The following is a 24,786-nucleotide window of genomic DNA, read 5'->3' on the forward strand; positions in this document are numbered from 1 at the left end:
AGCACACTGTCGAGGGAGGCAACAAAATCCACTAAGCCCCGGAAAATGCCGGGGGTTGTCCGAGGAGTCAGTCTCCTCGTGCCCACGCAAGGCCAACTCAAAAGCCCCACAGAACTTCACACAATCGATAATTTTGGATAGAATGTGCCTGTTTTTATCCACCTCCTCATTGTGTTTCCTCACCGCAATCCTGTGGCCGTCATCCAGCTGCGTAGCAATGTTCACCCTTCCTAATACAGCTAGCTTTACAGAGTTGTCCATGTGTGCCCTGGTGTTCTCATGTTTCTTTACCTTCTCTGACAGGTGCTTCATATCCCTCACTCCGGTACCTGTCCATGCTGAATCTGACCCCGTCGTTTTAAAAAGCAAGCACGGAAAGCAAAATAAAGCATTAGCATCAGTGCACCCAGCTAGCCAAGCCTTCCTGGTGTACCAGCTACGGGAGAAGCCGCGCATATACTGCTTCCCTTTCTCGCTAGCCTGCTGTCTGATTGAGAGGTCAGGTTGATCTGGGCCCAGCTCTTTCACCCGAACTTTCTCTGACAAAGTTCTCCTCTCAAACGGATCTTGGAGGAGAGATTTCACCGAGTTAGGGTTGGGTCTTGGAGGAGTAACGTTTGCGCTCGCCATTGTCGTCTAGTAAAAATGGCGCCACTGGAGCCCGGTCCTTATTTTATCAGGGGCGAGCTTGGGGCGATAAAATAATCGCCCTCCTTGGATTCAATTAAAATCGCTGATTAGCTACATTTTATGTCATACATTCATATCTTAAATTAGCAATTGGCTTAACTGCTACGTAGACCCGCCTCCTCGGGGCACTTTCTGTATCGCCCAGAGCTGACGAGGCGTTTGACAGGCAGAGGAAAGGTTGCGAATATGATTTTCTATCATATCTTACACATATTACTGTGTGCATTCCATATTTCAAACACACAAATATTGACATACTGATGTTTTTATTATTATTATTATTATTATTTTTTTATTTTTTTTATTTTTTTTTAAATAATTTTATTTAAGGGGGCGGCGCCCTAGCGCCCTCTATCGGCCAGCCGCCACTGGTTCAATGTTTCTTTTGAAAAATGAACAGGATTGACCTTAAAATGATGGCCAGACATTTCATGTGATCAGATGATAATAATAATAATAATAAAGATCTTCAGAAATGACTTTATCCAAGCAACAAAATAACTAGAGCTTTACAATAATGGTGAGAACATGGAGACATTTTGGGGTTAAGTGGGATTTATTGAATTCTCAATGTGATCTATATTAAAGGGCCCTTCATTTAATATTACAGGCTTATAAATGTAATATTGGTGCACAACTTCTACTTATATCAAATATCAAAAGGACACAAAAGGTACTCGTTTGGTGGAACGACATTTGAAGTAGTCGAAAAATGTCCATGATTGTAACAATGTTGATAAATATGCTATAGAATCTCAGAATCTTCCAGAGTGACACCATGAATACTGCCAAAGCCTTCTTGAAGTCTATGAAATTAAAAGTTAAAGTGTGGGGGACCAGACATCCATCCTTGTCCCTGCAGAATGCTGCTTGCTCCCCTATAGCTCAGTTGGTAGAGCATGGCGCTTGCAATGCCAGGGTTGTGGGTTCGTTTCCCACGGGGGGCCAGTATGAAAATGTATGCATTCACTAACTGTAAGTCTCTCTGGATAAGAGTGTCTGCTAAATGACTAAAATGTAAAATGACTCCATGCATACATTTTCAGCAAAATAAAAAATGATTGATTCCACATTTCCCCCAAACTAAGCTTAACTTTAAAGTATAATGTTTCTCCAAAATATGTTTAATCTAATTTTCAAATCAACAACAGAAATAATATTCTATGGTGTACATTGACAGAAACTGTGATTTCATTGGATTTCTTCCCATGGTTTACCATGGCAGTCCACCATTTATATAATAAACTGAACTGTTTATGATGTTGTACAGGGTATCATTTTAATCAATGACCATCAAAACATAGGTGTAAACATCACCTTCTTCAGTGTTTTCATGTTTGGTTCAGGAGATATGATGCAAAATACCTTATTTGGTTATGGCAGAATGGAAAATAGCAGGCGTTTTTTCAATGCCTCCATATATAAACATGTTCAGGGCCCCAAACTGTACAAGTTTACCAAGTTTCATGCTTTTATGAAAAAGTTAACTGAATTTTCACAAATCCCCTGCACTATGAGCTTAGCTGAACTACACAGCTGTGCTGGAGTGCTGGAGTGGCTGGCTTCAGATATCGTGGCTGGCAGTCCTCAGTCCTTACCCAAAGGCCATTGGCAGCCTGGATCCTTACTTCTGAATTATACTTCAGCTGGTTCTTATTGTGGTCGACACGTAGATCTCAGATGCATAATGTCGGATTTTATATATCAAGAAATATGTAATATTGTTGGAGTTTTACATTTACACATCAAAAGACAAAATAGCAATCAAAGAAATGTCAATGATATTTACAATCAAATTGGATTGAAGTGATATTTAAACGGTTTTGATACCAGACATGCATTAGGCCAATTTTAGCACTAAAATAGAGGGGAAAATACAATTATAGTAATTTATGAGGTTATAAAGCAGAGCCTGCAGCTGTTGGGAAGTGTGATAACTGTAATAACAAAAAAATGTTAAATTACTGTGCACTTTGTTGGGCTTTGAAATTCCTCTAGTCTTGTATCCGACTGCGAGGTCTGAGACAGAGACGAGTCGGAGCAGGCAGTCATCGGCTTGGCGACCTCTGACCATTGGTCTGTCTGTCCAGCAGACTGACTGGCCAATACAAATGAACTGAGGCTTACCAGAGGCCCACTGTTGTCTTGGTTACCAAAGCACCATCCAAAAGCGGAACACATGAAATAGTTATACCTAGGGTGGATTTAAAACAAAACGACATTGTGGAAAAGTTACATTGTTACTGTTGTATCAATTCTATCTTTGGGCAGATGTGGAAATCTTGTACCTTTACTGACTTTCTGTCCCTTTACAATGTATTCTCAGTTTCCTGCTTAGCTAGATGTGCACTGTCTTCCATATATCAACAACAACTAGCTACCAAGAAAAAAACGAAAAAGCACTTGATTCCTAGTATGTGTAGCTCCTTGGAAATTCACCTCTTGGGGGTCCAGACATGGAAATAATTATGGCCATATCTGCAGGGAGAAAGTAACCACACTCCCATTTAACCCCATTACCCTCTTACTCCCTCAAATCCACAGGGGAGAGTGCTGGCAAGAGCATGGAGAGTGTATGTGTTTCTGTCAGTCTCTCTCTGTGTGTGTGTGTGTGTGTGTGTGTGTGTGTGTGTGTGTGTGTGTGTGTGTGTGTATGCACAGTATGTACTCATTCTGTGTTACTGTGTCCAGTGAGAAACCCCTGTGCAGACAGAAATGGAGGCTGTATGCACACCTGTAGAAATGAAGGAGGAAGATCTCAGTGTGACTGTCGTCCTGGATATACACTGGCACAGAATGGCAAAAACTGTGAAGGTAAACTTCAGAATTGACTATGGTTCTAGGGATTATTCTATAGGTGGCGATGGTGATTATACTGATTAAGGTGTGTGTGTGTGTCCCAGACGTCGACGAGTGTGAGACAGGCCAAACTGCCTGTGCCCACGGTTGCCATAACACCCAGGGTTCCTTTACCTGTGTCTGTAACCCGGCATACGAGTTGGGTGCCAACGGCAGGGAATGCTATCGTAAGTCAACTTTCATTCACTCTCATTCAACTCCCATTCACTCTCAGTCAACTCCCATTTACTCATTGAGACATTACCAATTATCACTGATGTAAACATAGCATTACTCATTTACACTTGTATTATTGCATTTTTACTTTAGGCATATTCTCCTTTAGGCATGTTGGAGTTTAGAACAAAATACAACAAAGGCTATTACAAATGTTTTGGTCAGGCTGAAACATTAGCGCCACAAGAAAAAGGGATTCTATGCAAGAAAATATTGTGTATGTTTGTTTTGGTATGGTTTGGAACGACAGGTGTCCATATTTGTCTCTCTTAGGTATCGAGATAGAGATTGTGAACGGTTGTGAGACTGCCAATGGAGGCTGTTCCCAAAAGTGCCAACACTCCACCCTCGGACCTGTCTGCAGCTGTAGCCATGGTTACCATCTGGACGATGACCTCAGGACATGTGTGGGTGAGCAAAGAGCAGTTTGGAGAATTACTCCTATAATCAGTTTTGATTGATATGGAGTGATTTTAGTGCCATTCATTTTGAATTTGGCATGAATTCAAAATTATTGAATGAAATGGACAAATTATTGGCACTAAAGTCTCTTCATAGACAGACTTGTCAACAATGGCTGTGTGTGTTTCAGACTTGGACGAGTGCGAGGCGGGAAGCTCGTGCTGCGAGCAGGACTGTACGAACTATGCCGGGGGTTACGAATGCTACTGCGGGGCTGGCTACCGTCTCAACTCGGATGGGTGTGGCTGTGATGGTATGGTCCATTTAGCAGCATAACCTCTTTGATCAAATGGTATAATTTTTTTTCTCGTAAATGATCCATCTACACAATGTGTCGACTTCCTGTTTACAGACATAAACAACAGAATAAAAGTCAGTTTGCTCTCCCCGCTGTAGGCATGCCTCAAGGGAGGGGGTAAATTGGAAGAAAATAATTGTAGTCTTGGCAGATTCAATTCTGTTGTTGATGTCTGTAAGCACGAAGACACCCTTTGTGTACTGTGATGTAATCTCGCTGAACCTAAAGGGCTTTTTAATGTGGTTTTCCTTATTAGTGTGCTTGCTGCAGCTTGAACTCTACAGTCGCAGCAAGCACATAGATTTTCTTCAGGAAATGTACCTTTTCTAGTTTTGGTTGTTGATGTTGCAGATGTGGATGAGTGTCTGGTAGACAACGGAGGCTGTGACCATACCTGCCAGAACACAGCCGGCTCCTTCCAGTGCTACTGTCGCCTAGGACACCGGCTAGACGAGGACCGTCTCTCCTGTATTCGTAAGTGGATCGGAAATGAATCCTGTCTGGGCGGTAGTCATGTAGAAATAATACTTAGGGCCAGGAGTTTATCCTGACTTGACCATAACCTGACTGAGAAAAACTCTGGGCCTTAGTGTTAGGCTATACCAGGCAGTAGACGTTATAGGCTGTAACTAGGGCCCAGAGTTTATGTTAAGAGGCATACTAAAGTGGATATTAGAATGGAAACTAAGTGTGCAGAGACAGAGACAATGACTGTTCTACTTTCTCCCTCCAGCCCTGGAGCGGGCAGTAGAGTTCTTGGAGTGGAGCGGTCGCATCGTGGTGGAGCGCCCTCCACCCCAGATCACCCTGCTGAGTGACAACTTCCAGCCGCTGGAGCGCTATGACGACTATGAGGAGGACAGCCTGGGAGAGCTCCGGGCCCAGAGCACCCTCACCCAGACCTTTGGTATACATACACCTGTCGTAACACCTACATAAGGCATACATAAGGCTGTTTTAATACCCACATAAGGCAGTCGTAACACCTATGTAAGCAGCTAATAAGCACATCATAAACAGTTATTTTTTTTAGATAGCAAACAATGTCAAAACTGGCTTTACTCCAAGCTCTCAATATATATATTGTACCTTTTCTTCCTCTTCCTGCTCCTCCTCCTCCCCAGTGTGTCTAAACAACACGTTTGGCCATGACTGCAGCCTGACGTGTGACGACTGTTCCAACGGTGGTGTGTGTGACCTGGAGGAGGGACGTTGTGACTGTCCTGAAGGGTGGACAGGCCTCGTCTGCAACCAGAGTGAGTCTCTTCTGCGCCTGATGCCATGCAGAGAGAACAAAATATACACTATATGTACAAAAGTATGTGGACAGCCCTTCAAATTAGTGAATTTGGCGATTTCAGCCACACCCATTGCTGACAGTTGTATAAAATCAAGCACACAGCCATGAAATCTCCATAGACAAACAAACATTGGCAGTAGAATGGCCTTACTGAAGAGCTCCGTGACTTTCAACGTGGCACTGTCATAGGATGCCACCTTTCCAACAGGTCAGTGCCCTGCTAGAGCATTCCCGGTCAACTGTAAGTGCTGTTATTGTGAAGTGGAAACATCTAGGAGCAACAACGGCTCAGCTGCGAAGTGGTAGGCCACACAAGCTCACAGGACGGGACCGCCAAGTGCGGAAGTGCGTAGCGCATAAAAATTGTCTGTCCTCGGTTGTAACACTCACTACCGAGTTCCAAACTGCCTCTGGAAGCAACGTCAGCAGAAGAACTGCTCGTCGGGAGCTTCATGAAATTGGTTTCCATGGCCGAGCAGCCACACACAAGCCTAAGATCCCCATGCACAATGCCAAGCGTTGACTGGAGTGGTGTAAAGCTCGCCGCCATTGGATTCTGGAGCAGTGGAAATGCGTTCTCTGGAGTGATGAATCACGCTTCACCATATGGCAGTTCGATGGACGAATCGGGTTTGGTGGATGCCAGGAGAACGCTACCTGCCCGAATGCATAGTGCCAACTGTAAAGTTTGGTGGAGGAGGAATAATGCTCTGGGGCTGTTTTTCATGGTTCGGACTAGGCCCCTTAGATCCAGTGAAGGGAAATCTTAACGCTACAGTATACAATGACATTCAAGACGATTCTGTGCTTCCAACTTTGTGGCAACAGTTTGGGGAAGGCCCTTTCCTGTTTCAGCATGACAATGCCCCCTTTGCACAAAGCGAGGTCCATACAGAAATGGTTTGTCGAATTCGGTGTGGAAGAAGTTGACTGGCCTGCACAGAGCCCTGACCTCAACCCCATCGAACACCTTTGGGATGCAAGCCAGGCCTAATCACCCAACATCAGTCACCGACCTCACTAATGCTCTTGTGACTGAATGGAAAGTCCCCCGCAGCAATGTTCCAACATTTAATGGAAAGCCTTCCCAGAAGAGTGGAGGCTGTTATAGCCACAAAGGGGGGACCAACTCCATTTTAATGCCCATGATTTTGGAATGAGATGGTCGACAAGCAGGTGTCCACATACTTTTGGTCATGTAGTCTATCAAAACATCAAAAGGGTTTTAATCCTCAAAGTCACAGGTGTCATTGAGAACCTGCTGTGTAACTAGTCAACAAACCCATATGGGGTTAACCCATTCCTGGGTGAAGCTACATATGTATGATCTTAATTCAACCAGTATTGCCATAGCAAAATAATCCTGCAGCAATAGGATTTGAATGTTTAGTCCATAATGTTGCTTGATCAGTGGTGAGGCTATTTGCTGGACAAAAGTAGGCTACATGAAAAGTACAATACTGTTAGTATAACCGCGTGTTAGTGTGGGCTTTCAGTGAATTTATGTAAATCATGAAACTCAGCTGCATTTCCTGCAACCCATATTAAGATCCCACATCTGTATAAAAGTTACCTACCTTGTGTTTGAAGGGAATTTCACATTATGTCAGACATATTTATCCTACAGAAATTGCCTATTTTGATGACGTATCAAGCTTTGTTGAGAGATTTAACACCGTACATCTGTCTATGCTTCTCTCACCCTCTCTCTCTCCTTCACTCTGCCCAGCTTGTCTAGAGGGCACCTTTGGCAGGAACTGCCTCTTCAGCTGTAAGTGTAAGAATGGTGCCACTTGTGACCATGTGAGCGGGCACTGCCGCTGCCCACCTGGAGTCAGTGGAGACCTGTGCCAGGATGGTGAGTTGGCACACATTCATGTTATCATGCAGACCTGGATCAAAATAGCATTGTTTTCTCTTAAAATGGTACAAGTGATTTAGATTATCTGGCATAATCGAACCAATTGAATTATCCCAAAAGTGCAAATAACAATATTGGTGCACATTATAATGTGCTATAATGTACTCTCTACTCTTGCCTATGTGTCTCTGTGCTCTGTAGGCTGTCCTAAAGGCCTGTATGGGAAACTGTGCAATAAGAAGTGTAACTGTGCCAATAACGGGCGCTGCCATCGGACCTACGGAGCCTGCCTATGTGACCCCGGGCTCTATGGGCGCTTCTGTCACCTACGTGAGTGGCGTGACATCTCACTGACTCTCTACTTTCTGTTTCCTTTCTGTCATTCTTTCACTCCCTGTAGCCATTTATTTCAATTGCCAGACCCAGTGATTACCTCAAGGAAAGAGTCATTCCTAGTACATCAGGATCATACTGTGATCGGGGGCTGTCAAGCGTCTCAGAGGATTGCTGATCGAGGATCAGGTCCCCTCTGTCCTGTTATTCAATGTGATCTAAAAGGCAAAACTGATCAAATATCAGAACTCCAACTCAGAGATGCTTTATAAATACGGGCCCTGGACCTCTTCCCCTGTACACAGTCAGGTAGTATTCCTGTGTGCCCTATCAGGCCTTCAGTCCCGTTTAACCCTTGGTGTGCCGTCTCTACCCAGCATGTCCTAAGTGGGCGTACGGCCCTGGCTGCTCAGAGGAGTGCCAGTGTCTCCAACAGAACACCCTAGAGTGCCACCGCCGCCATGGATCCTGTGTCTGCAAACCAGGCTACCAGGGCAAAAACTGCCAGGAGGGTCAGTGGTTCAGGAGATGTTCTTCAAGCACTCACACACACACACACACACACACACACACACACACACACACACACACACACACACACACACACACACACACACACACAAGCATGTACACACATGCATGTACACACACACATAAAAACAAACACACACACACACACACATCAAGGAAGGGTTCAATCTGGCTTAATCTGGGTCCGGGAAACTGGCCCTAAATGTGTAACCAGTACTTTTAACCCACTTCTCTAGAGTGTGACAGAGGATACTATGGCCTTGCCTGCAAGAGGACATGTGAGTGTCCATCAGGGGTACCTTGTGATCATGTGACAGGAGAGTGTCTGCGCCAGTGCCCGCCTGGTTTCCATGGGGACAACTGTGACCAAGGTGGGTACAGTGCATGGCATGGCATGCCAACCCAGACCGATGCAGAATAGCACTTCATTGTCCATTTATTGGGAACAGAAATGTGTATTTACACTGAACAAAAATATAAATGCAACATGTAAAGTGTTGGTCCCAGAAATGTTCCATATGCACAAAAAGCGTATTTCTCAAAAATGTTGTGAACAAATTTGTTTACATCCCTGTTAGTGAGCATTTCTCCTTTGCCAAGATAATCCATCCACCTGACAGGTGTGGCATATCAAGAAGCTGATTTAAACAGCATGATCATTACACAGGAGCACCTTGTGCTGGGGACAATAAAAGGCCACTCTAAAATGTAACACAACACAATCCCACAGATGTCTCAAGTTCTGAGGGAGCGTGCAATTGGTATGCTGACTGCAGGAATGTCCACCAGAGCTGTTGCCAGAGAATTTAATGTTCATTTCTCTACCATAAGCCGCCTCCAATGTCGTTTTAAAGAATTTGGCAGTACGTCCAACAGGCCTCACAAATGCAGACCACGTGTAACCACGCCAGCCCATGTCCTCCACATCAGTCTTCTTCACCTGCGGGATCATCTGAGACCAGCCACCCGGACAGCTGATGAAACTGTGGGTTTGCACAACTGAAGAATTTCTGCACAAACTATCAGAAACCGTCTCAGGGAAGCTCATCTGCGTGCTTGTCATCCTCACCAGGGTCTTGACCTGACTGCAGTTCGGCGTCGTAACCGACTTCAGTGGGCAAATGCTCACCTTCGATGGCCACTGGCACGCTGGAGAATTGTGCTCTTCACGGATGAATCGCTGTTTCAACTGTACCGAGCAGATGGCAGACAGTGTGTATGGCGTCTTATGGGCGAGCGGTTTGCTGATGTCAACGTTGTGAACAGAGTGCCCCATGGTGGTGGTGGGGTTATGGTATGGGCAGGCATAAGCTACGGACAACTAACACAATTGCATTTTATCGATGGCAATTTGAATGCACATAGATACCGTGACGAGATCCTGAGGCCCATTGTCGTGCCATTCATCTGCTTCAATCACCTCATGTTTCAGCATGATAATGCACGGCCCCATGTTGCAAGGATCTGTACACAATTCCTGGACGCTGAAAATGTCCCAATTCTTCCATGGCCTGCATACTCATCAGACCCATTGAGCATGTTTGGGATGCTCTGGACGTGTATGACAGAGTGTTCCAGTTCCCGCCAATATCCAGTAACTTCGCACCGCCATTGAAGAGGAGTGGGACAACATTCCACAGGCCACAATCAGCAGCCTGATCAACTCTATGCGAAGGAGATTTTGTTGCGCTGCATGAGGCAAATTGTGGTCACACACACCTACTTTTTTTTTAAAGGTATCTGTGACCAACAGATTCATATCTGTATTCCCAGTCATGTGAAATCCATAGGTTAGCGCCTAATGAATTGATTTAAATTGACTGATTTCCTTATATGAACTGTAACTCAGTAAAATCTTTAAAATTGTTGCGTTTCTATTTTTGTTCAATGTATTTTTCTCCCTTCTCTATGAGGTGAGGCGAGGCGACACAACACCAGGGTTGGGGTTAATTCGAATTTATGTCATTCAATTTAGGAAATAAACGGACATTCCAATTCAATAATTGAAAAAATTGCTTCCATTTTAAATGATTTCTCGATAAACTGAAAAGGAGAAGCTAATCACTTCCTGAATTGAGTGACTTAAATTCCAATGGACCCCAACCCTGCACAACATGCACTTACACACACATGCACAGTATGGGCATCCACGTCTATTGCACTCATTCTCTGTCATGGCTTGATTCCAAAGTGACTGGTTTTATGTTTGTTTTTGCTTGTTTTGTCATGGAGTTTCTAATGGACCCACACAGTCTTTCATGCATACAGTAGTTCCAGCTATTTATGAGTTCATAGTCTTCCTTTAGATGTGTTACTCAACACTGGTCTTCTGTTTTCCTCTCTTTTGCTGTTTGTGCTGAGCAGTTACACAATAATCAACAGGAGGTTGGGGGGGGGGGGCGGCCCGGTCTCCCTTACTGCATCATTGTATAATACCGACACGTTAAAACAGTTCTCCAGACATTGTAAAAAATCGGATCATTCGCTTACTATGGCATTGGTGTATCTTGAACTCATCTGTTCTGTTCGTGTGTGTGTGTGTGTGTGTGGGGGGGGCAGTAACTGAAAGGTCGCTGGTTCAAATCCCTGAGCCGACTAGTCTGTACCCTTGAGCAAGGCACTTAACCGTAATTGCTACTGTAAGTTGCTCTGGATAAGAATGTTGGCTAAATGACTTAAATGTGTAGTGAGATACCTAATGGCGCTGGTGATGGGGGTATGTGCTAGTGGGTCTGGGCAGGTGTGATGTTTGTATTATGTTGTCGTTTGTATGTTTTGTATTGTTTATAAAATATAATCTTACACAAACAAAAGACTAAAATGTAAAAAATGTATGTGTATGTTTTACTGCAGCGTTTTGGCCACACTGACAGGCAGCTGTGTGAATGTGTGGGACGGAGGCTTCTTGACCTCAGGGTGATGTTCTGGGAACCGGAGCTGTCCTTTGGGTCTGCTTCCTCCATCCATCCCTCCCTCCCTCTATCTTTTCACTTATCCCTCCTCTTTCCCACTAAGACATCAATGGACCTAGCTGGATGGTCATTGTGTGATGGATGTACTCAAACTCTGTGGGAGATAGAGGTGTGTTTGTGTGTGTGTGTGTGTTTGTGTGTTTCCATACACACATGCTTGCGTCCGTGAGAGTGTGTGTGTGGGGAGGTGAACTTACTGCATAAGTCAGTAACTATATTACTGTTTGTGTGTCTGCGTGTGTATATAGCTATGCATGTGTGTGCTTGTGTGTGTGTATCTATGTGTGTCCGTGTATGTGTGTGGGTCAATAAGACGGAAATAACCGGAATAGTTTCACTGAAACACCAAGTTGGTGTTGAGTTGCTTGTCATCTGGAAGCCATGAAGCGTCCAGAGCCTTGCATCTGCACTCAATTAGGAACATCTGGGAATCGTGCCTGGATAGCTTCTCTTACTTCCCCCGTCTGTCTATCTGCCTCTCTCTTACTGTATGTTTTGCAACCTTTCCCTCCGTTTTCATTTGGATACTCTGGGCACTGTGGAGGGGAAGGATACCCTCAGTCTTTAAACAAGTAAACAGGGTCTTTCTCTCTCTCTCTCTCTCTCTCTCTCTCTCTCTCTCTCTCTCTCTCTCTCTCTCTCTCTCTCTCTCTCTCTCTCTCTCTCTCTCTCTCTCTCTCTCTCTCTCTCTCTCTCTCTCTCTCTCTCTCGGCATTTATCGAATCAATACATTTTACTAGAGAGTGCACATCGCTGGTTTCCCATGTACATCAACATTACATATGTAGGATCTTAATTTGATCGCCCTGTTGTTCCAGGAAAGTTCATGTACAGCAGGAAATGCAAACTTGTAATGTATTTAAGGTTTAAAAGGGCTTCTAAAGTTTGTAATTGTTTCTAATTAGCTGCTTCTCACACTCCACCTCCCTTCACATTTCTCTCTCTACTCACCCTTTTCTGAACCATGATGATGTAGGCTATGTTTTTGAACAGCTAAAATAAAAACACTGCAGCGATTTGAACGAACATTCAAGGCCATTATGAAGGCTACAACCTTTCTGTATGTTGTAACGGATATTGCAGTTGCACAAGCAGGACGCAGTCTCTACACATTGCATTGTGATGATGTAGGCTAATCTTTGTAGTTGCTGCCGTATCATAGGCACTAGCCTGACTTGCTGAAAAAGAACACTACTTCTTTGACTGCCTGTCTGCCTCCTACTTAGCCAATGTTTTCAATGATGATTAAAAAATAACATTAAATCGACTGTGCGTGTCCGTGTCTTGCTTGTGTTTGATATGCTGCCTAGATAGCTGCATGTAACTCCCCCTTGAGTTTTGCATTGGGGCAAAAAACGATCTGCGAGTTTGTACGAACATGTTAATCATGTACATAGCTGCGAGTGGCGCAGTGGTCTAAGGCACTGCATCGCAGTGCTAGCTGTGCCACTAGAGATCCTGGTTCGAATCCAGGCTCTGTCGTAGCCGGCCGCGACCGGGAGACCCATGGGGCGGCGCACAATTGGCCCAGCGTCGTCCAGGGTAGGGGAGGGAATGGCCGGCAGGGGATGTAGCTCAGTTGGTAGAGCATGGCGTTTGCAACGCCAGGGTTGTGGGTTCGATAAAATAATGTATGCACTAACTGTAAGTTGCTCTGGATAAGAGCGTCTGCTAAATGACTAAAATGTAAATGTAATGTAGCCTAACTCCCCTCCTGAAAAGAAATAACATGAAATCGTCCTTATGCTTAATATCCTACTGAGGCATGGAATGCAATAGTTTGAACATGTCGACCATGTTCTTTGTGTACAACATGAAGTTTATAGGCTACACTAGACAAAGGCGTTCATCGCCGATCAAGGAGGGGGAAGCGGCAGTGGAGCACTGAGCAGCAGCTACGTAGGCAGCTACGTAGGCAGCAGCTATGTAAAACAAAATCCTGCACATGAGGAGAAATCTCAGTATCTTTAACCACGGCAAATCGGGTTTCCAGAAAATCGGGCACAGCAGCTACTCCGTAATTATAATCCACATAATAATTCACATTTCCTGTTGCTGCAGGATTATTTTCCTGCTGTGAGAAACGGTTCAAATTAAGATCCTACACCTGTAGCAGATGGGGAGTTACAGGACATGCTGTGCTAGATCGATCCACCTTTCACAGGCCAAGACAAACTGATGCAGGATAAGCAGATGGTGTCCAACACACATCCACAGATATTTCCTACGTATCAATTCAATCGGAACATATTAGTTCAATTGTGGGTAGCCAAACAGTTGTGTAAGCATAAAATACTTTTTCATCTGTATATCATCATACTATCTGTCAATGAATCATGAACGTCTGTGTGTGTGTCCTCTCTCACAGACTGCCTGAAGGGTCGCTACGGGGCTGGATGTAACCAATTGTGCCACTGCTCTGGCGCGCCATGTGACAAGGTGACAGGACAGTGCCACTGCCTTGCCGGTGTGACTGGACAGCACTGTGAGACTGGTAAGGACGGGTGGCAACATGCTAATAGGGCATGTGGGGGGCATGGGGGAAGAGGAACAGGGATGATGGGTGGAGGGGTTTCCAATCACTAGATAAAAAATATTTGTTATATTGCTGTCTTTTGCTACGCAAACATCCAAGGACATTTGTCAGGCACTAGGAAGCTAGAGTATCAACAGTACACAACATAGAGCTGTCACAGACAACCTCAACTTCCAAGGTGTTTGAAAAACAAGGAAAACTAGAGAGAAGAACCAGTACTCCTAGAACTGGAGCCCATCCTCATCTGGCTGGCCCAGGCATAATGACAAATCCAATAGGAATATCCTGGCATACCGGCATGGAAAAATCCCTGTGCCGCAGTATAAGCCATGGTCGGTCCTCTTTACAAGCCCTCTTCAAATCAGCATGGGATGGGCTGGCCAGAGACGCAGCAGTATGTGTGTTACATTCAACAATGTGACCGCACATCTATCTCCAACTGCTAACTATAGTAAAACAATCCAAAAAACATGTTGTGATTCCATCTCTGATGTCTTTCCATTCGGGTCCATTTGAGCTTCTCCTGGACATTGTTGTGAATACGAGCTCCTTGGAGGAGGAGATGGAACTGAGTCTGGCAGAGTTAGCGCTTAAGTTCCACACTGTTGTGTCCCAAATGGCACCCTATTCCCCACATAGTGCACTACTTTGGACCAGGGCTCTGGGAATAGGGTGCCATTTGGGATGCAACGAGTGTCTTTACTCAACCTTGTTCACCTCTGGCTGAGGTAAACATGAACCGAAATGGCACGGAAAATGATGCGGCAGCTAAAGCATCGGAGCATCTCTTCATTCACTTCTTCACAGGAAGAGTACAATATGGACCCAGAAAAACAATGTTAACACAAAAAAAGGAATGTGCACCCATTACAGTACACATGCGAGAGATGGAGAGTGAGGAAGAGAGAAGGAGAGAGAGAGACAGATCAAGAGTACTCGTGGTCAGAAAAGACCTCTGTAGCGAGTTATACATATTTTAAAACAGCAGTTTATAATAATAATATAATATGCCATTTAGCAGACGCTTTTATCCAAAGCGACTTACGGTCATGTGTGCATACATTTTTACATATGGGTGGTCCCGGGGATCGAACCCACTACCCTGGTGTTACAAGCGCCATGCTCTACCAATTGAGCTACAGAGGACCACCCACCCAAATGTATCAAATTTGATTTTCAAAGAAGACATTGGAATCACTACTCTGTTATTTCTTTCGTCATGGAACACTGGTCAGAATAATAATGCTGAATAGTATAGCCCCGTATGGAGAATATAACATTTAATTCACATTCACCATGGACAGCTTTGGAGTCTTTTTCTCTCACACTTTTTCGCTCTCTCACAATTTTTCTCTCTTGCTCTCTCTCCGTCTGTTTGTTTGTTAGAGTGTGAGGAGGGTCAGTGGGGTGTGGGCTGCTCAGGTTCCTGTCCTCGCTGTCAGAACGGGGGAGTGTGTGACAAACACAATGGAACATGCCACTGCCAACCTGGATACACGGGCACCCTGTGTCAGAGCGGTGAGAGACACACGTGCACACACACACTAGTTACCACTCAGACTTAGTATAATTGTAGGGGTGGGGGAAGAAATGTATACACTAGAGTATCGCAATATTATTTTTGCAAATGTAATGTTGACACTGTGACCAAGTATTGATTAGTAAAAATAAATAAAAACAAAGATATATATTTTTTGCTTGGTTGTTAAGTTAGCTAGCGCTAGTCGGCTGTACCTGTGCCAAAACTCAAGGTATTTCTCAGCCTATAGCTTGTTCTCACTGTTTTAAATGGTGTGCCAACATGTTTTGAGCACTTATCTCATGGCTCTCTCTTGTTCCTCTTCAGCAGACATATAGTGAGCAATATGTTTGAAACATTGAATCACAATAAAATTGCAGTATCGAATCGCAATACGTGATACATATAGAATCGCAACACATATTGTATCGGCACCTAAGTAACGTGATAACACTATGAGGCCCCTGGTAATTCCTAGCCCTATATAATTTACCATATTATCTCTCTCTCGTAGTCTGCCCGTTGGGTAGATTTGGCCTGGGTTGCCAGCTACGCTGTCGGTGTGATAACGGTGGGCGCTGCCACCCGGTGACAGGCCGCTGTGCCTGTCCTGAAGGATGGACTGGACCCAGCTGCAGTAGAGGTAAGGCTGACGGCCTGTGAGCCACAATCAATACTGTAGTACTTTATGATCCCCCTACCACTCAGACCTGGGTTCAAATCAAATATTATTTTAATCTGATTGATTTGATTGAGTTTCCCTGGCACAAGGGAACCAATAGAAGAGTCGAAAAATGGTGAACCCTGCCCATCTGGCTAAAGAAACGTATATGAAAGAATACATATAGTAGTTGAACCCAGGTCTGCTACCACTGGCTTGTAATAAGTGATAATAACCCATAAGAATCGAAACTCTGTCTAATCCGGGGGAGGGGGTTCTACTAAGCTATATGGAATTGTTTTAAGGTCATACCAAGGATCATTTAGCTATTTGATTTTGAATTGTAAGACCCCTTGAAGGATAACAAAAATATGTATATGTTGTTTTTAATGAAACATTTTATTTGGCCTTACTGCTATTAGCCCATACAAACGCATTGAATAACAGATTCACTACATGGAACAACAGATAGTCCCCCAAAAAAATCTAAAGGAAGTTTGTTCTGAAGTGTCTGTCCTATACATGTATCTGAGAAATACAGTATATTCAGAAAGTATTCAGACCCCTGACTTTTTCCACATTTTGTTACGTTGCAGCCTTATTCTAAAATTGATTAAATCATTTTTCCCCCCTCATCCATCTACACACAATATCCCATAATGACAAAGCAAAAACAGGTTTAGACATTTTTGCAAATGTATTTAAAAATATATATATCACATTTATATTCTGTAAGTATTCAGACCCTTTACTCAGTACTTTGTTGAAGCACCTTTGGCATCGATTACAGCCTTGAGTTATCTTGGGTATGACGCTACAAGATTGGCACACCTGTATTTGGGGAGTTTCTCCCATTCTTCTCTGCAGATCCTCTCAAGTTCTGTCAGGTTGGATGGGGAGCGTCGCTGCACAGCTATTTTCAGGTCTCTCCAGAGATGTTCGATTGGGTTCAAGTCCGGGCTCTGGCTGGGCCACTCAAGGACATTCAGAGACTTGTCCCGAAGCCACTCCTGCATTGTCTTGGCTGTGTGCTTAGGGTCATTGTCCTGTTGGAAGGTGAACCTTCGCCCCAGTCTGAGGTCCTGAGCACTCTGGAGCAGGTTTTCATCAAGGATCTCTCTGTACTTTGCTCCATTAATCTTTCCCTCGATCCTAACTAGTCTCCCAGTACCTGCCGCTGAAAAACATCCCCACAGCATGACGCTGCCTCCCCTACGCTTCACTGTAGGGATGGTGCCAGGTTTCCTCCAGACGTGACGCTTGGCATTCAGGCCAAAGAGTTCAATCTTGGTTTCATCAGACCAGAGAATCTTGTTTCTCATGGTCTGAGAGTCCTTTAGGTGCCTTTTGGCCATCTCCAAGCGGGCTGTCATGTGCCTTTTACTGAGGAGTGGATTCCGTCTGGCCACTCTACCATAAATACCTGATTGGTGGAGTGCTGCAGAGATCTGGAAGGTTCTCCCCAGAGGAACTCTGGAGCTCTGTTAGAGTGACCATCGGGTTGTTGGTCACCTCCCTGACCAAGGCCCTTCTCCCCCAGTTGCTCAGTTTGGCTGGGCGGCCAGCTCTAGGAAGAGTCTTGGTGGTTCCAAACTTCTTCCATTTAAGAATGATGGAGGCCACTGTGTTCTTGGGGACCTTCAAAGCTGCATAAATGGTAACCTTCCCCAGATCTGTGCCACGATACAATCCTGTCTCGGCGCTCTACGGACAATTCCTTCGACCTCATGGCTTGATTTTTGCTCTGACATGCACTGTCAACTGTGGGACCTTATATAGACAGGTGTGTGCCTTTCCAAATCATGTCCAATCAATTGACCACAGGTGGACTCCAATGTCAGAGTGGTGTAGGTGGATGAGTAGGAATCAGGCGCAGGAAACCAGGAGGACTTCAACAGAACTTTACTAAAGTCCAAACACAAAATCAGTCGCCAACCCAACCGGGTGGCGCGAACAAATTACGCACGAAAACACAGTGCGGAAACAACAAGAAAAGCGCACACAGTGCGAGCACTCGAAAATACACAAATAACGAGAGAACAAACTCGTAGAAGCAGGCTGACATAAACAATCACGCATAACACCTGACCCAAACACACGAAACTAAATAAGGGAACAATTAAGACACAAATAAGGGACAGGTGTTAAGAACAGACAAAACCAAATGAACATGAAACATAGAACGGTGGCAGCTAGTACTCCGGAGACGACGACCGCCGAAGCCTGCCCGAACAAGGAAGAGGAGCAGCCTCGGCGAAACCGTGACAGTACCCCCCCCCCTTGACGCGCGCTCCAGCCGTGCGCCGACCAGGAGCTCGGGGACGACCCGGACGACGCGGAGCAGGGGCGCGCAGGATGACCCCGATGGAAATCGGTCAGTAGGGACTGGTCTAATACGTCCCTCCTTGGCACCCAGCACCGCTCCTCCGGGCCGTACCCCTCCCACTCCACGAGATATTGAAGACCCCCCATCCGGCGTCTAGAATCCAGGATGGACCTCACGGTATACGCCGGAGCCCCTCGATGTCCAACGGGGGCGGAGGAGTCTCCTCAATCTCAAAGTCCTGGAGTGGACCAGCTACCACCGGCCTGAGGAGAGACACATGGAACGAGGGGTTAATATTTTTGTAATCAACAGGTAGTTCTAACCTATAACTCACCTCGTTCAATCTCCTCAGGACTTTAAATGGCCCCACAAACCGCCGACCCAGCTTCCGGCAGGGCAGGCGGAGGGGCAGGTTTCTGGTTGAGAGCCAGACTCGATCTCCAGGTGCGTACACTGGCCCCTCACTGCGGTGTAGGTCGGCGCTCGTCTTCTGTCGACGTATGGCACGCTGCAGATGGACGTGTGCAGCGTCCCACGTCTCCTCCGAGCGCCGCACCCACTCATCCACAGCGGGGCCTCGATCTGGCTCTCATGCCATGGTGCCAGAACCGGCTGGTACCCTAACACACACTGAAAAGGGGTTAGTTGGGTGGAGGAGTGGCGAAGAGAGTTCTGTGCCATCTCGGCCCAGGGCACATATCTCGCCCACTCCTCCGGCCGGCCCTGACAGTATGACCTCAGAAACCTACCCACATCCTGGTTGACACGTTCAACCTGCCCATTACTCTCCGGGTGGTAACCCGAGGTAAGGCTTACCGAAACCCCCAACCGTTCCATAAATGCTCTCCACACTCTAGAGGTGAACTGGGGGCCTCGGTCAGACACTATATCCTCGGGTACCCCGTAATGCCGGAAGACATGGGTGAACAGAGCCTCTGCGGTCTGTAGGGCAGTGGGTAGACCCGGCATGGGAAGGAGACGACAGGCCTTAGAGAACCGATCCACAACGACCAGGATGGTAGTATTCCCCTGTGAGGGGGGAAGGTCGGTAACAAAATCCACCGAGAGGTGGGACCAGGGTCGTTGTGGAATAGGCAGGGGTTGTAACTTACCCCTGGGCAAATGTCTGGGCGCCTTACACTGGGCACACACCGAACAGGAGGAGACATAAATCCTCACATCCCTAGCTAACGTTGGCCACCAGTACTTCGTGCTAAGGCAGTGCACTGTCCGGCCGATACCCGGATGGCCAGAGGAGGGGGACGTATGAGCCCAACAAATGAGGCGATCGCGTACCTCGAGCGGAACGTGCGTCCGACCCACAGGACACTGTGGAGGACTCGGGTCGGTGCGTAACGCCCGCTCGATCTCACCATCAACCTCCCACACCACCGGAGCAACCAGACAAGACTCCGGTAGTATGGGCGTGGACTCAACTGACCTCTCCTCTGCGTCATACCGCCGAGACAGAGCATCTGCCTTCCCGTTCTGGGACCCAGGGATGTATGTGATTTTAAACACAAACCGGACTAGGAACATAGTCCAGCGAGCCTGGCGAGGATTCAGTCTCCTAGCTGCCCGGATGTACTCCAGGTTACGATGGTCAGTTAGAATGAGGAAAGGGTGTTGAGCCCCCTCGAGCCAATGCCGCCACACCTTTAGGGCCTGTACCACGGCTAACAGCTCCCTGTCTCCTACGTCATAATTCCGCTCCGCCGGACTGAGCTTCTTTGAGTAAAACGCACAGGGACGGAGTTTAGGTGGAGTGCCAGAACGCTGGGAAAGAACGCCCTATCCCGGCCTCTGACGCGTCCACCTCTACTTGGAACGGTAAAGAGGGATCCGGATGCGCCAACACCGGCGCCGAGGTAAACAGGTCCTTCAGTCTCCCAAATGCCCTGTCTGCCTCAGCTGACCACCGCAAGCGCACCGGACCCCCCTTTAACAGAGACGTTATGGGAGCTGCCACCTGTCCAAAACCCCGGATAAACCTCCGGTAATAATTCGCAAAACCCAAGAACCGTTGCACCTCCTTCACAGTGGTTGGGGTCTGCCAATTACGCACAGCTGACGCCCGGTCTACCTCCATCTTCACCCCTGATGCAGATAGCTGGTAACCCAGAAAGGAGACCGACTTCTGAAAAAACAGACATTTCTCTGCCTTGACATATAGGTCATGCTCCAACAGCCTCCTCAATACTCGGCGCACCAGGGCTACATGCTCAGCACGGGTAGGACTATACACCAGAATGTCGTCAATGTACACAACTACTCCCTGTCCCTGCATGTCCCGGAAGATCTCATCGACGAAGGATTGGAAGACTGAGGGAGCATTCATCAACCCATATGGCATGACTAGATACTCGTAGTGTCCGGAAGTCGTGCTAAACGCTGTCTTCCATTCATCGCCCTCTCGAATGCGCACCAAGTTATATGCGCTCCTAAGATCCAATTTTGTAAAGAACTGCGCACCGTGCAGTGACTCCGTCATAGTCGCAATCAGAGGAAGTGGATAGCTGTACTTCACTGTGATCTGATTGAGACCGCGGTAATCAATACACGGGCGCAGACCTCCATCCCTTTTCTTCACAAAAAGAAACTTGAGGAAGCGGGTGAAACGGAGGCCCGTATGTATCCCTGTCTAAGAGACTCAGAAATGTATGTCTCCATAGCCTTTCTCTCCTCTTGAGACAAAGGATACACATGGCTCCAGCGGGAGAGCTGCTCCTGACTGGAGATCTATCGCACAATCCCCCGTCTATGAGGCGGCAGCTGCGCCGCCCTAGTCTTACTGAACGCTAATGCCAAATCCTCATACTGGGGGAATCTGCAGTGCTGGCATTAGATTCGGACTCTCCACCGAGGTCGCCCCTATGGAAACACCCAGACACCGCCCCTCACATTGAGCAGACCACCCTTTAAGAGCTTTCTCTCGCCACCTAATAATAGGGTCATGAGTCATCAACCAGGGAAGACCCAGCACTACCGGATACGCAGGAGAGTCAATCAGATAGAGCTGAATTCTCTCCTCATGACCCTCCTGCGCCATCATCTGAAGGGGTGCTGTGACTTCCCTAATCAACCCAGACCCTAACGGACGGCTATCTAGGGCATGGACGGGGAAAGGCTTATCCACTGGAAGGAGGGGAATCCCTAACTCTATACAGAACTGGCGATCTACAAAATTCCCAGCTGCGCCTGAATCTACCAGCGCCTTATGCTGGGCACGAGGTGCAACCTGTGGGAAACAAACAGGCAAGGTTAGGTGCACGACAGAAAGCTCTGGGTAAGCAGGGCGCCTACTCACCTGGGGGGACCCCCAATGCGTGACCTGCCATCTCCCTCACTGGAGGACCCGCCCCAACACCTAGCCGCGGTGTGCCCTCCACGACCACAGTTGGTGCAAGGGCCGGGTCCCCTCGGGCTCCTCCTCCTCCGTTCCCTAGCGCCAGCACCTCCGAGCTCCATAGGGCTCGGCTCGGAGGTGCTGGAGAGTGGAATGGGCGAACCCCCTCCTCCGGGACGCCCACGGGTGGCGAGCAGGGTATCCAGCCGGATGGCCATGTCGACCAGCTGGTCGAACGTCAACGACGTGTCCCTGCACGCCAACTCTCGCTGGACGTCCTCCCGGAGGCTGCAGCGGAAATGGTCGATATGGGCCCGCTCATTCCACCCTGCATCAGCCGCTAGGGTCCGAAACTCCAAGGCAAAGTCATGGGCGCTCCTCATCCCCTGTCGGAGGTAGAATAGACGTTCCCCCGCCGCCTTCCCTTCTGGTGGATGGTCGAACACAGCACGGAAGCGGCGGGAGAACTCTGCATAGTTCGTGGTAGCGGCGTCCATTCTCCTCCACTCGGCGTTGGCCCACTCCAACGCCTTGCCGGTGAGACAGGAGATGAGTGCTGAGACGCTCTCGTGTCCCGAGGGCGCCGGGTGTACGGTGGCGAGGTAGAGCTCCACCTGCAGCAGGAACCCTTGACACCCGGCAGTGGAGCCGTCGTACGCCCTCGGGAGCGAGAGCCGAATCCCACTAGGTTCCGGAGATGAGACAGGAGGGCTGACCGATGGGGCTGGTTCGGTTCGTGGAGGTGTGGGAACCCCGCTGGTCTCCCATCGGTGCAGCTTATTCATCACCCTCTCCAGGGCATGACAGACCTGGTTGATGCGGTCCTCCTGACCACGAAGACGTTCATCCATCTCGGCTGTCGGCGCGGTCGCTCCTGCTGATTCCATGGAAGTGATGCGTGATTCTGTCAGAGTGGTGTAGGTGGATGAGTAGGAATCAGGCGCAGGAAACCAGGAGGACTTCAACAGAACTTTACTAAAGTCCAAACACAAAATCAGTCGCCAACCCAACCGGGTGGCGCGAACAAATTACGCACGAAAACACAGTGCGGAAACAACAAGAAAAGCGCACACAGTGCGAGCACTCGAAAATACACAAATAACGAGAGAACAAACTCGTAGAAGCAGGCTGACATAAACAATCACGCATAACACCTGACCCAAACACACGAAACTAAATAAGGGAACAATTAAGACACAAATAAGGGACAGGTGTTAAGAACAGACAAAACCAAATGAACATGAAACATAGAACGGTGGCAGCTAGTACTCCGGAGACGACGACCGCCGAAGCCTGCCCGAACAAGGAAGAGGAGCAGCCTCGGCCGAAACCGTGACATCCAATCAAGTAGAAACATCTCAAGGATGATCAATGGAAACAGGATGCACCTGAGCTCAATTTCGAGTCTCATAGCAAAGGGTCTGAATTCTTATGTATTCTTATAAATTTGCAAAAAATTCTAAAAAACTGTTTTCGCTTTGTCATTATGGGGTATTGTGTGTAGATTGGTGAGTACATTTAATATATATATATATATATATTAGAATAAGGCAAAAAGTCAAGGGGCAAAACTACCGACATGTACGTGTTCATAAGAGTCTTACCTGTCCACAACGAGACACAAAACGGAGAACACCATCGTGTTCGTGAGAGTCTCATCTTTCCATCGAGGAGTCATAATAGTATGTAGGCCAAACCATTCGGACACTACAGACGATTTTGTAAGAAGACCGATTTTCTGGATATCTCATGGCTGTCACGGTTCAGACAGACGACAAGAGGACCACAATTGCGTCACACCAGAAAGTTTATTTAAACTTAAGGGGAAAGGGATGTAGGGAGTGAGTGAAGGCTCCAGGGGTTATCCCGTCCGATGTGCTGGGTCTGTGCCTCCCCCCAGTGGCAGCGATGCATCCGATGACGCCGGTGGTTGGTGGTCCAGAAGTCCTGGGGGGGGGAGGAAACACAGACACAACGGGGCGGAATGAAACCAGGCAGCAGTACAGTTCAAGGGAAATCCAAAATACGTAGTAGCAAGGCAGAAGGCTGGTCAGAGTTACCGGGATTGAAGAGTAGTCAGGAGTCGTAATAGCAGAAGCAGGTCTGGATCTCCTGAGGCAGAAGAGTATCCAAAAACCAGGCAGGTCCGGGGTCACAAAACCAGGGTGAGCCAGAAGCGCGAGCAAACAGGTTCCGGGTGTGAGCTTTGCAGACGATCTGACACAGGAGAGCTGAAAGACAGGGCTATAAATACTGGGAGAGGTTAGTGGGTAATGCAGCGCAGCTGGCAGAGTAATTAGAGCCGAGCAGAGCAGGGACAGGTGGAGCTAGTTAGGCTGAGTAGAGAGAGAGTGGTGAGCAGAGTGGAAACAACTTAAGGTGGTAACCCAGTGGAGTGAGAGGGCTCATGACAGAACCCCCCAAGGGACGGCCCCAGAAGTCCCAAGAGCAACACCACGCCGGGCGGGAGGAGGGGAGCCGGAGGAGGGCTAGAACTCCTCCGAACGGTCCGAGCGAACGTCCTCATCCTCGGAGGAAGCCGGAGGGCCGTGGTCGGGAGATGGGACAGGTCCCGAGACAGGATCAGGCACAGGACAGGAAGCCGAGCGGGCAGGACGGTTAGAGACCCCTCTGGGGCGGCCCCTACGGATTGCAGGTTGATCAGGATGCCGTTGGTGGAAAGCGGTGATGAGAGTCCTATCCACAATCCGACTAGCTGGCACCCAGGTCCTTTCCTCAGGTCCATAGCCCTCCCAGTCAATGAGGTACTGGAGACCCCTACCCCTCCGTCTGGACCGAAGCAGGCGGCGGACGGTGTAAACCAGACCACCATCGGCGAGCCGTGGAGGAGGAGGACAAGGCGCAGCAGGGACCAG

At 47.5% G+C, this 24,786-nt stretch overlaps 1 protein-coding gene across 1 annotated transcript in view; it reads left to right on the top strand.

Annotated features, from left to right (window-relative positions):
• Positions 1-24,786, top strand: part of LOC121546508 (multiple epidermal growth factor-like domains protein 6) — a 119,991-nt gene that overhangs the window by 48,336 nt on the left and 46,869 nt on the right. Inside the window, exons 4-17 of the mRNA XM_041857771.1 lie at positions 3,382-3,504; positions 3,594-3,716; positions 4,039-4,176; positions 4,358-4,480; positions 4,877-4,999; positions 5,259-5,432; positions 5,650-5,781; positions 7,555-7,683; positions 7,888-8,016; positions 8,397-8,531; positions 8,787-8,921; positions 13,891-14,016; positions 15,445-15,576; positions 16,092-16,220. Of these exons, the coding sequence (XP_041713705.1) occupies positions 3,382-3,504; positions 3,594-3,716; positions 4,039-4,176; positions 4,358-4,480; positions 4,877-4,999; positions 5,259-5,432; positions 5,650-5,781; positions 7,555-7,683; positions 7,888-8,016; positions 8,397-8,531; positions 8,787-8,921; positions 13,891-14,016; positions 15,445-15,576; positions 16,092-16,220 (1,851 nt within the window). The remainder of the gene's footprint in view (positions 1-3,381; positions 3,505-3,593; positions 3,717-4,038; positions 4,177-4,357; positions 4,481-4,876; positions 5,000-5,258; positions 5,433-5,649; positions 5,782-7,554; positions 7,684-7,887; positions 8,017-8,396; positions 8,532-8,786; positions 8,922-13,890; positions 14,017-15,444; positions 15,577-16,091; positions 16,221-24,786) is intronic.

Source organism: Coregonus clupeaformis, chromosome 30, assembly GCF_020615455.1.
Source record: "Coregonus clupeaformis isolate EN_2021a chromosome 30, ASM2061545v1, whole genome shotgun sequence".
NCBI lineage: Eukaryota > Metazoa > Chordata > Actinopteri > Salmoniformes > Salmonidae > Coregonus > Coregonus clupeaformis.